We start from the raw sequence: 11,894 nt of genomic DNA, 5'->3' as shown, positions 1-11,894 counted from the left end.
CATGGCGGCAAGCTGCCCATGTCTACAATGGGTGGGCACATACCTGCAAACAGATGGCAGATAACATCTACTAGAATGGGAAAACATGTATTCTCTATGGACTTGCCTTGACTATTTTTACTCTGTAAAACCAAACAGCACAGGATTATTGCTCTCTGAAGGTTTCAGTTTCTCATGAGTTAGGTTACCTATAATACTTATAAAAATATTTCTGTCTGCACACAAATACATTCTTGCATGGCTCAAGCTCTCCTGATATTTGCTTTCACTTCCTATTAGGATTCTGAAGATGGGTATGACATTTCTACAAGGTTTGCCTGCAGTTTTGTTATACAGTGAAGTAACTGCATTTTTCCCACAGCAGAATACCAAAAACAATACTCACATAAAATTCACACCCTTTTTCAGACTCCAGCCTGTGTTTATTGTCTTTGATCATAAACTCTGCCCTCAGTCCTTACATGCAAAAACATGCTACCAACAACATCATTTATGACCGTGCCAAGTCTTTTGATACTCCCGGTGTTTTTGGTAATGTATTTGACCCCACAATCAGGAGATTAGTCTTGACAGCTGAAGCCAAAACTTTCTTTGCAAAGGTTATTCAATGGGAGTTCCTCCTCCACCGTAACTCTTTTCAGGTTGGCTGTGTTTTCTCACATGTCAGTCACGTCTTGTCAAAAGTACAGTCAGTTACATTTTTTGCAAATATTCTATTCATCTATATGTATCATTATTTATTAATAACTTCACATAGTTTACTTGTCAAAAAAAAGTACTATGAGCTTATATAGGACCACTGAAAAAGAACATTGCTCTTTACAGGAAATTGTAAAAACTATTCCTTTACAGCACCGAGTGAACCTCTTGACATGTTTCTAATATGAAACTGATGCCCGATGAATTATGGCATTTTATCATAATTTTCTTTTTCTTTCTTTATTGCTTTTTTATGTGAACTATTTACACAGAGTGACATCATAGATCAGATAATTTTATATTTATGTTTTACTTTTTTTGTATTTTTGTGTGCATGCACATTATTGTGTTTGTGTTACTCATTCACAGAGTCAGAATCAGTTTAGTCGAGGAATTTACTGTCAATGTGATTTCCTAACAGGCTCAATGATGCAACCCTGTGTACCCATAAGCACTGTGTGGACCAGGGTAAATAACATGCTGTCTTGTTTCAGTCTCATTTGAGATGAACGTTTGTTAAGGATTTGTCCACTAAAAAAATAAGCATACAAAAAAGGTTGAAAACAAGTTTTATGTCCAGTGTTGTTGATGTCATGATGTTATAGTGCACTCACACAGAGACGTTGTTGCTTTGTCATTAATAGACTAAGTAAGACGTTTGTTCCTGTGGCAGAAAGAAGATGTTCAAACTGTAAAGTTCAAACTGTTCTGATAATGCAGGGACAACGCTGTGACTTGTGAAGTGTCTGTGTAACCGGTGTGTTCCTGCGTTATGTCTGACAATGAAAGGTAAAAGAAACAAAGACCTCCAAGTCATTAACTTGCCCACCCCAGCCCCTGCAACCAAATGGAAACAGTAGGGAAGAGGGTTATTCAAGTCACCACAACTTCCAAGCTAGCAAGAATTATCTGTTCATGCTATTAACTGTGTCTATAACACATATGTGGCACACACGTACCACACATTTACAGTATCTACCAAAGAGAGGCACAATGATGGCAATATCTGAACTAAAAACACAATCAGAAACATCAGGGTGGCTAAATATACAGTATATGTGTGTTGTACAATATTGGGAAAGAAATGACACCAATTTCTCCCACAGGGGAATTGTAGAAAAGGGGAAAGGCCAAAGGGGTACCGCGTATTTATAGGGTTGCACCAAAGAAGAAGAAGAAGGATGAGAAATGAGAGAAAACTGGAAGATTAGATTGTAATCTGTGATTATTCACTCTGAATCCTTCCTAGACACTACAATCGCTCATCCAGCATTGTAATGTGTATCCAACTGAACTGAGGTTTGGGAATGTGAAAAGGGTTACAGTTTTTTTTAATTGGTTTGGTACTATTTTCACAACTAAAGTGTGCATTTTCAAATCTCTCAGTACAAAACTCACATTTGATCACATTTGTAACACCACTAGTCATTCTTTCAAATCTGATGTCATGAGTTCATTGTATTTGCACAAATTTTCATTCCACTTAATCATTGTTGCAGAACATATGATCATTGTGATATATTCTGAGAACATTTGCTTTACTCACCCAAACAAAACAGTAAGATCTTTTTTCAACGTAGTACTTTTACCAATCATTTCATTCAGGAGCAAATAATACAAGGTAAGCGTTTCAAATTGTCCTTGGTGATGAATGAGTGTAACTGAACTGTAAAACTTTACACAGCAAATATTACACTTATGTTCAGGCATAACCAAAAAAAAAACAAACAACACATACATATATATATAATATATACATATATATATATATAATATATACATATATACACACACATATACACATATACACACACGAAAAAGGGAGAAAAAACAACAAGTCATTTACATAAGCACAATATATTTTTTATTTTATTTTTATCACTTTTACACAATTAATCAAGCCGGTTATTAACATTGGGCCATCATCAACATCACAATGCATGTCTTCGTTGTTCAGGCACCGTGGGAAAAATCTCCTGGCATGACGAATCCAGGCTTGACATTGCTCAGCAGTTATATCACCACAAGCTTCACACATGGCTTGAAGAAGGGAGACATGCTCATGGGGATGGCGATCATACACCTTCCACCTCCATGTAGAGAAGAATTCCTCAATTGGGTTGAGGAAAGGGGAATATGGTGGAAGATAGAGTGTCATGAAGCGAGGATGTGTTTGAAACCATTCCTGAACCAGCTGTGCATGGTGGAAGCTGACATTGTCCCACACAACAACATAGACAATGTCTTCTCCCTGACAGGCCTGCTCCAGTTCATTTAAAAAAAAAAACTATCAGGTGTTCAGTGTTGTATGACCCTAGAACTGGTCTACAGCCTACCACACCATCTTCAGATATAGCTGCACCCATTGAGATGTTTCCCCCATGTTTTCCAGGGACTTGGATGGTAGCCCTTTGTCCAATAAGGTTACGTCCTCTGCGTCTAGTTTTTGCCAGATTGAAACCGGCCTCATCAACAAAAATATACTTGTGATGATTCACAGCAGTGTCCAGCTCCATCACCCTCTAAAATGATAATTTAGTTAGTTTTTTTTACAACTAATAGTTGTCAGTACTGTTACAGTAATTGCATGCCAGTTTAGTGTTGTACCTGAATATATTCTGAACACAGTTGTTTCACCCAGACATTGTTCCTCTCAAAAGGAACCAAGTAAATTTGTTTCATGGAAACCTGGTGCTTCTTCAAAAGCCGGGTAATCGTTGGAAGGCTAATTGATGGCACATTGGCAAAGGTGTCATTGTTGTTCTCAATAGCCTGTTTGATTTCAGACAGCCGTATGTCATTCCTTGCCCTGACCATTTCCACCACAGCCAACTCCTGCTGGTCAGTCAAAACACGTGGGCGACCACCACCAGGTTGTCTCCTGTTAATTCTGAGGACAATCATATACTGTCAATATTGAAGTATTACAAATTACATTACTGTAAACTGACAATTACATGTTGTTCATCTATACAATAGAGTACTATATTTTAGAAGTGAAGTTGCTATAGCAGACATACCAGTTTTCTTGGCGAAACGTTCTGATGATAGAGCTGAAAGTTGACCTTTGTAAATTAGGCTGTACCAACCTGGCAGCCTCAGCCATGGTAAAGCCTCTGTTAACCACATGGTCAACAATGATGGCCCGGACTTCATTAGAGATGATGGTGCGTTGTCTTCTGCCAACATTTCTCTGAAGACCACCTCTCTGTCGAGGAGCACCACCACCTCTTGCTCTTGCAGCAATGTGTAACTTACAAATGACCAGACAACAATCAGTCAAGTTGAAAATCCATGGACATAATGAAGGATTCATTGATTAAACATTAAGATCAGTTGAATTAAATGATAGACAAATGTATTAAACTGAATAATAAGAGGTGCAAATCAAAAATTTGATAGTGATAACATTATGAAAGGCAGTAACTGTGAACAAAACATTTATTTAGATGAAACACTTATTTTGTGTAGTGAAAAGGATATTTTGTCATTATGTGTATTATACTGACACAATTGGAAATATGCTGAAATGTTTGAAAAACGTGCACTTTTGATGATCTGTTGTGACATAAGTACTAAGAGTTTTGAAAATGTACCAATTGCTTGTGAAAACTGCGCCAAACCAATAAAAAAAACTGTAATTGCATATGCAAACAGCATATGCCATTAATATTAATTGCAAGGCACTGCTGTCATTCTGATCGAGAGCTGAGCCCCTCTACGTTTGAACCTAGAATCGCCTCTGTATAGTATGTAAAACAGATGTTCGTAAGCCATGTTAGGCTTTATTCGTTTTTGAAATCAAACTTGTTTTTCCTCCTTTTAGACGTCATATTACTTTCTAAATATTTGTTTAGCGGAATGGATCAAAAGCCGTCAAGTCACACCTTCTCTTCTTGACTTTATTGCTGAAAAACCCCGCCTTTCTGGCACCTGAGTCGACGATTAAAACAACACAGATAAGCCTTTAGGTTTATTCCTCGTAATTCCACTTATAAAATTCCCTTTAATTCCACGACACACAGACTCTTAACTCCAGCACGTTTTGTTTTTCTTACTGTACCACCGGCTATCACTGCAACTTTCACTTAATTGATAGCTTTTTCATCTGAACGTTTACTCGATGCATTCATTACCGAACCCACAATTATTCTCGTTGTTTGAAGTGAAGTCATAAGCAAATACTGCCACCGTGTGGTAAAACCAAAATTTGCTGATATGGACCAGAGCACCAGTTTGCAATCTTTAGGAATTATTTTGAGCATCCTTGGTCATCAGTAACTAATGGGGGGCAATTTAGCAAAATACCAAACTTCCCCCCTTATTAGATCCAATCCAACAGCAGAAACTACCGTTTATTATGTTTCTTTATATGTCGGAAATATAAAGAAAGAAAAGTGACTGTCACACACTGGTCACCACTCAGTGCACCAGCTCACATGAAAATGATGGTTAAGAGGTTACAGGTGAAAGGTTCCGTGCACAGGTTGGGTCAACAACAACTTCAGCTGTTTTAAGTAGGCCTATTACCTGAGGGTTACAACCCACATGAACCCCCCTTTTCTTTTCCTGATGCATGCAGGGGAAAACAATTTTCTCTGCTTTTCATTTTGGAAACATATTCCTTCTTTCTGAGAGAAGTGAGACTGAAAGGAGACTATATTCTTCTGACTTGTGAAAACTTGCTTGGTGGGCATTTTAGTTAGAAGTTGTCCAAGACTAAACGGAAATTTGCAATACCGTGAAAAAGGTATTTCGTCTGTGAAGGTTCTCAGTCATCCACGTCGTCATATATTTCACATCGAGTCGATAAACATATTTTCAGAGATGGGTGTGGTCCCAGAACTTACAAGCACACTTGGCTAGTGTCGGCAAATGACAACGTGGTGTCTAGTCTATTGACCTATGCAGGGACATGTGCAAAATTCACTGCTCAATAAACGGCGGTGGTTTTCTTTTTTTCTTCTTTTTTTTTGGCTACACGGAGCATGCGCAGACTGCAATGACGCGGTCTATTTAAACTACTGGTCCCCAGCCCAGTGTTTAGCTCCAGTACCAGGTTCGTGTGGCGTTTTCATCGTCCACAAAAAGTCCAGTCATGTTGGACAGATGCGTTTTTAAGACAGTGGTGTTTTTCCATTGCTTCTGTGATTCTTCTCTGTTTCTCATCCTCGAGTGAGCTAAAACTGGAGTTTCCTGTCCTGGAGTCTTCATGGCAGACTGATTCTTCCCGCAGGGTTTTAGTCTTTGCTGGTTCACTTACCAAACTTACAGTAAGTATGTGCACTTTGTATGCTTCCTTAGCCTGCAAATTTCCAGTTGCTGTACTGTTGAGCACGTTTATCTCTTGGCAGGTAATTTTGTTTCGCGTGTGCAGCTGTACAGAACTGAATCTGTGTGCTTTTGAAGTAAAGTTTTATTTAAGCTATTTTATTACAAAGGATATGCTTCTGTGTCTTACACAAATAAACAAGAAACAGAGAAATCACTGAACACTTCTTCAAAACAAGATGACTCAGGGACGATGAGAATAGAGATGCTGTTTATTTCAGTGTTGAGGAAAGATACTGAGTATTTAAACGACTTGAATATGTGAAGTCACCAAGCATCCCTTATGCTTTGTGCTCAGAAATCTTTGGTATGCAAGTGATGGTGATTAGATGAAAGCCAGCTGTTTGTTACCCAACTGTTTGTTAGCCAGCTGTTTGTTCGCCAGCTGTTTTACTGGTTTTGGCCTTTTGCAGCATCAAACATTTTCTTGCGGCCCTCCATGCCTGACATGGCCTCCACATTCTTCCTCCAGTCACTCACCTCCACTGTCTTCTCCTGCAGCACACACAGAATACATATGAGAGATATGATTTTTCACAGTTTGCCACTCATACTTGGCGAGAACATCAGCAGAAGACCTGATGTGCACATCTTGTGCACAAGGGGAGTAAATGATTATCTGTATTAATTTCTTTTTTTTGCCCAAAGCATCTCCTGTCAGTAGCTGTGTCTGTATATTTTACTTTTCTTTCTCATGACTTCACCTTTTCTGTGTCCTCCTTTTTGACGGATTTTAGGTTAGCTCGCAGATCCAAAGAGACCTTGTGTTTAGAGCCCAGTAGGGAGCGCAGGATGGCATCAGCAGAGACCCTCACCCTTCTCAGGTTAGGTCTCTTGAACTTCCCTCGCAAGTCCAATACCTTGATGTTCAGGTCTTTGATCTAGAGGTGATAATTTGACATAAACCCCTTACCTTTTATCTGAAGCCAAAATAAGATATTATAAAGTGACATACAGATATATATGTATCTATTTGATGTTGATATATACATTTATTTTAGTTTTTTTTTTTTATTTTTTATTTTAGTTTTGCTACAGTTGTGTTTTTTACCTCTCTGGTGTTATGCAAGACCTTGGCTTCAATATCATAGCGCTCCTCGTCCACCACATCTATTCTGGTATGCAGCTCCTCACATAATATCTGCAAAGTTAGATCATTTCCCCGTAATGTCCTGAGATGAATAGCTGAGTTCTTGACAGTGTAATTTCTGTAACCACACGTAACTTTAGTCTGTGGGTGGCAACAAAATGATGATGAATGTTAAATGGTACCCGTAGCTCTGCTAAGGAGAGGCCACCGGTCCGTATTGGAGGAGCTTTTTCCTCCAGAAACTTTGCCTTTTGCTCGTCTTTTTCTACAATCTCCTGCTCCAGTTCCTCCTTGGCCTTGGCTACCATCAAGCTCTGAAACACGATACACCAAGTAAATGTAATTATTTGATCGATCCTTCTGAGTGAGATATTATTGTGTGCCAAATGCTGCAGATTACTCACCTTCAGCATGAGCTTGCGAGAGGCTGAGATTTTAGATTTCCTCTGCAAAAAGCACAGTTTCTTTAATCATATTGTGGCATTTTATTAGTCTACAGTAATGCTGATTGAAGTGGCTGTTTTTGAAGCATTAGTAAGTGTAAATATATTTAGTTCAGTCTTACCTCTGGTCTGTTGGTTGAAACAGAAGGCCAACATTAGTGCTTTATTATTGATGACAGGAAATTCAATTCATTGTAATTCTTGACTGCTCCTGCCATGTTTAAATTATATTTCTACGGAAATTCTATTTACTGTTTGTAAATGATCCTCTCAATCGGCAATTAAAATAATAATAGAAACTCAATATACTTACGCTTTCTCAGGCATCTTGACTATTCAATTCCCCCTGGAAGACAAAAATAAAACCTTTTGTTTTTGAAGTGCTTGACAGTGGGAACCACTGAAAGACACAATGGGTGAGTCAATGGTATAGTGTTAAAAGACTTACTGGTAAAGTATACATTAGAGATATCCCAAGGCCTGTTATACCAGATTCTTTACGACAAGTGAGGTCGGTTATTCATGAAATTGATAACGGATGACAAAACTTTACTTTATCTAGCAATGTTTTTTTTATTTTATTAAATTTATCAGACATTGTTACTTTGTGCTCATTGAGCCTCCTGGATAAAATCATCTAGTTGCCTCTCAGTGCTGATAACAATGAAAGGGAAGTGATGGCAGACATGGAAAAGCATGCCAGGCCCTCGACATGGCAGCCACTCCTGATAGCATTTATTTCCCACTTTCCCCCTCACTGCTTTGTAGCATCAAGACACAAATATAGACTGGCTCTATAAATCTTAGAACATCCCAGACTTAAACTGCATGACTGATGTTCACCAAGTTATATGACACATATATTCTTTTTTTCTCCATCGATGGTGTAACATATTGTGTTACAGTACTTTGTTGTTTTAATTTATAGCCATGCAGATATTTAGCTTATAGCCACATTAGACAAAACAAGCAGACACCCTTCATAATTTATTGTCTTGAAGTAAGCAGTTTGGCCTTTTCTTGCTTAAGGGAGTGAACTGAATCTAGTTGCGGATTACAGGTTTCTATTGAGCTACTGAACAGTGTTAGCAGATCAACAACTGGGAGTGCTTTGTTGTAATGCTTTAAAAAGAGCAATACATTTCCTGCTATTCAGGTTATTTACTGTTTGACATATTTGTTATTTTTATGGTTTATGAAAAACAATTTTAAATTCTTGCACAAGAAAAGAACTATCATGATTTGCTTTTCTTCCTGTAGGTAATTGAACTTTAAATCTTTGAATGTCAGACTACTGATCAAACTCAACCAAAAAAAGGAGTTGTCACCTTCGGTTCAGGTAACCTGTAATACATGTCGTTTTGTTTTGTTTTTTTGTTTTTTTAAATTATTATTACTTTTTGCTATTTGCTGAAATAGACCAAAGTATTATCTGGAAAAAAAATATTATTTGATCTTTTCTTAAATACCAGCAGTTTATATATTGGTAATAAAATTATATATTGAAAATTAATATATTACAAAGTGAAAAAGAACAGGGAAAACTACACTGGCTAGTATTCTGTGTAGCAGGAAGACTATGCCATTACCTTTCTTTGCTGATGTTGTGGATGCAGACAAAGACGAAGTGATGGAGAGAAGAACAGTGAAACATTTATCTCCAGCTCCCTTTTGGCCCTCCTCTCTATCACAATAAGACTTAAATAGAAAAACACACACACACCATAAGAGGGGGTGGTCTCAAGATAATCGTGCCTGTGCTGCTTGTGTTGTGTTGACAGATCACCGCTTTTCTATTCTTCATAATAATATGTGTGAACTTTAATGTGTGGCAAAGTGGCATAAACAACATCATTCTGAATAAATTTTTCATCTTTAGTCTGTTTTTACAAAAGTAAATTATTTAAAATTCTAGGCGGGATCAGTTATTGTTTTCTTCTGATATTTGGTCAGAGTTTTGTGTATACCTCCTCATCACCTCAGTTAAATCAACTATAAAGCAGCCTACAGTCTGTCTTGTTAGTACAGATGATTTTCTGAGGTTTTCTGTGGCTGTTGAAAGAGATACTGGAGACTTGCCATGTCCCCTTTGAGACTGAAGGGCCCCATTGGTCTGATTAGGATAATGGCTGCAGACAACATTAAGCCCTTGGTTTTAAGACAGGAATGCAGTTTCCAGTGTTCATTTGGCCACGGCCTCACAACTAAACATAGACAAATTGCAACACCGTGTGATGCTGCCACTCTTTGATACTGGGTCTCGGTCTGCAATTGTGTGCATGCTTTGCATTTGGGGGTTTGTGTGCTCCAAGCAAAATAAAAACACAGATGAATATGGCTGTCTTTGTGAACACACATTTGTTTGCTCAGTTCACACTCACAAGGACAGTAAGTCCTTAAAGTAATCCATGAAATTATTTGTGTCTGGGCGATGTTTGTGTTACCGACATACTCTCCACTTAGTACAACAAACATGAAAGTCCAGTTTGAAAGTCTGTTAGGCTATTATGTACATGACTAAGTCCTAATTTGATACAGCAGCTTTGATCTAGAGTTCACACAGAGAGCCGGATATAACCATCCACAGAGCCTAAAACATGTGGCTGTAAATTTGCTAAAGCCTAGATCTGCTGGATAACGGGCACCACCTGTTGGTCGCATGTGACCAGAAGTGGGGCACTATATTGTTTCCATATATGCTGTCAATATCAGAAACTGCAGCAGCCAGAAAGGATAGAGGGTGGTTGCCATGAGTTTGCAGTATAGTCAGTCAAATGGCTACGCGCCTGTCCAGTGGACATCCTGACTGCTGGAACACAAACAGTTATTTGACAAAGTAACTATGTTGAAGCTCTGTCAAGTATGGGACACAAACAGTCATCTTTAATCAGAAGACTCTTAAATTGATGGTTGTATTTGTTTGATGTGTTGCTTTTATAAAGGGGCAGATCAAAAGGCAAGACTGGGACTTGGGACAGCCCAGGCCTGTCACCCAGTGATGACTGAAAGCTGGGAAAACATTTAGTTTTTCAAAACTATAGCAAGAGTACAATGTGTTTGTACTCTTTCAGTTATAATTCAAGCTGTGTCTTATTATTATTTATTTATTATTTTTGAAGCAAGGATGTGAAATGGACTATGCAGGAAATAATCTTTTGCTCTCACTAAGTCAGGACTCAATCCCTGCATCTGATTTGAGTTGCCCTCCTAGCTCATGGCAGCTGATTCTGATTCCACAGCATATATGGCAGAATCGGCAGTCCTGTGAGTGTTTGTAGCACTGTTTCCAGGAAGCAGGAAGGATAAATACAGATGAAAAGGGATTATGTGGTGTACATTGCACTAGTCTCTGGGTGTTTTCTGGGTTGTTTTTTTTTTTTGTTTGTTTTTTTGTTTGTTTTTTTCTAAGACAAAAAACTTTAAAATGTCAACCGAATGATTCAGGTTTTATTACTGTGTATGTGGATAAACTGCCAGTACTTGTTCTGTAAAGTCTGATATGACATAGAACTGAGTGCCCTGTCACTGAGTGGTCACATGATGGCATATTCCCTTCTTTGCTCTTGGATTTTTAATGTGATATGGTAGTGTATAACAAGTACACCAACATTACGTCAATATATGGAGAAATTTAAAGATGGACCTATTGATAATTGAAAAATGCATCTTATTGTGATGGAGTGCTACTCTGTTGCTTTCTACAGAAACTGGCGATCTGTGGGGTTTTCCTATTTAACACAAACTGCTGCACCATTAAAATCACAGACGAGGGATGTGTGATTGATAATGCTGTCGATTCAAAAAGCTTGAGTACTGACTCTTATCTGTATGTTACCACCCACATAAACATTGTTCCAAAATGGCACAAATCCCTACAGCAATGGCACTCCCAAACAACACACAACAAAACACTGGTTTTAAGAAACAGGACTGCAACTGCCACCAGACTGCCAAGAAAGAATGAAGGAGAGAATAAGTTCAGTCCATAGCAGACACCACAGGAAACCCTCAGCTGCAACTGGATCGCCTACACAATATTAGCCATAACATTCTGGTGACTAGTGCATATTTATGTAAGCATATCAACAAAATGAAAGAGTTGCGCTTTTCCCTGTAACACTTGATGTTTGCGTGACTTTCTGCTGTAGTTTTGTTGCCGATGTGACTCGCACATCTGTGGTGGTGGTACAAATACCACCACCACAGCTGCATAGCGCTTTGGCCAGTGTGCCAACTCCTCGGTGCAGCCAGAGATGGGGCTGAATACTATGGCTCTGTTGTTCACCACAACAACTGGCATGTTGTTAAGTTAGATAATCATTTAGAAAGAT

At 38.4% G+C, this 11,894-nt stretch overlaps 1 protein-coding gene across 1 annotated transcript; it reads right to left on the bottom strand.

Annotated features, from left to right (window-relative positions):
• Nucleotides 1-6,226: 6,226 nt before the first annotated feature.
• On the bottom strand, nucleotides 6,227-7,630 carry tnni1b (troponin I type 1b (skeletal, slow)). The gene is made up of 5 exons (XM_004547555.4): nucleotides 7,525-7,630; nucleotides 7,303-7,434; nucleotides 7,082-7,171; nucleotides 6,735-6,911; nucleotides 6,227-6,525 (listed from the first exon to the last, which is right to left on the bottom strand). Exons 1-5 carry the CDS (start codon nucleotides 7,531-7,533, stop codon nucleotides 6,421-6,423), a joined length of 513 nt encoding a protein of 170 aa, XP_004547612.2. The 5' UTR covers nucleotides 7,534-7,630; the 3' UTR covers nucleotides 6,227-6,420.
• Between the last annotated feature and the right edge of the window lie 4,264 nt (nucleotides 7,631-11,894).

The sequence above is a fragment of the Maylandia zebra genome, linkage group LG5 (assembly GCF_041146795.1).
Source record: "Maylandia zebra isolate NMK-2024a linkage group LG5, Mzebra_GT3a, whole genome shotgun sequence".
In the NCBI taxonomy this organism is placed as follows: domain Eukaryota; kingdom Metazoa; phylum Chordata; class Actinopteri; order Cichliformes; family Cichlidae; genus Maylandia; species Maylandia zebra.
The sequence above is the reverse complement of the archived record's forward strand: the minus strand, read 5'-3'. Positions and strand labels throughout refer to the sequence as shown.

Bases quoted from the DNA above. Each gene is read 5' to 3' on its own strand.
- tnni1b (XM_004547555.4), bottom strand. The intron at 7,172-7,302 runs GTACCATTTAAC...CTAACTTTGCAG, and splicing joins TCTCCTTAGCAGAGCTACGG to ATATTATGTGAGGAGCTGCA. The intron at 6,526-6,734 runs GTGAAGTCATGA...TGTGTGCTGCAG, and splicing joins AAAAGGAGGACACAGAAAAG to GAGAAGACAGTGGAGGTGAG.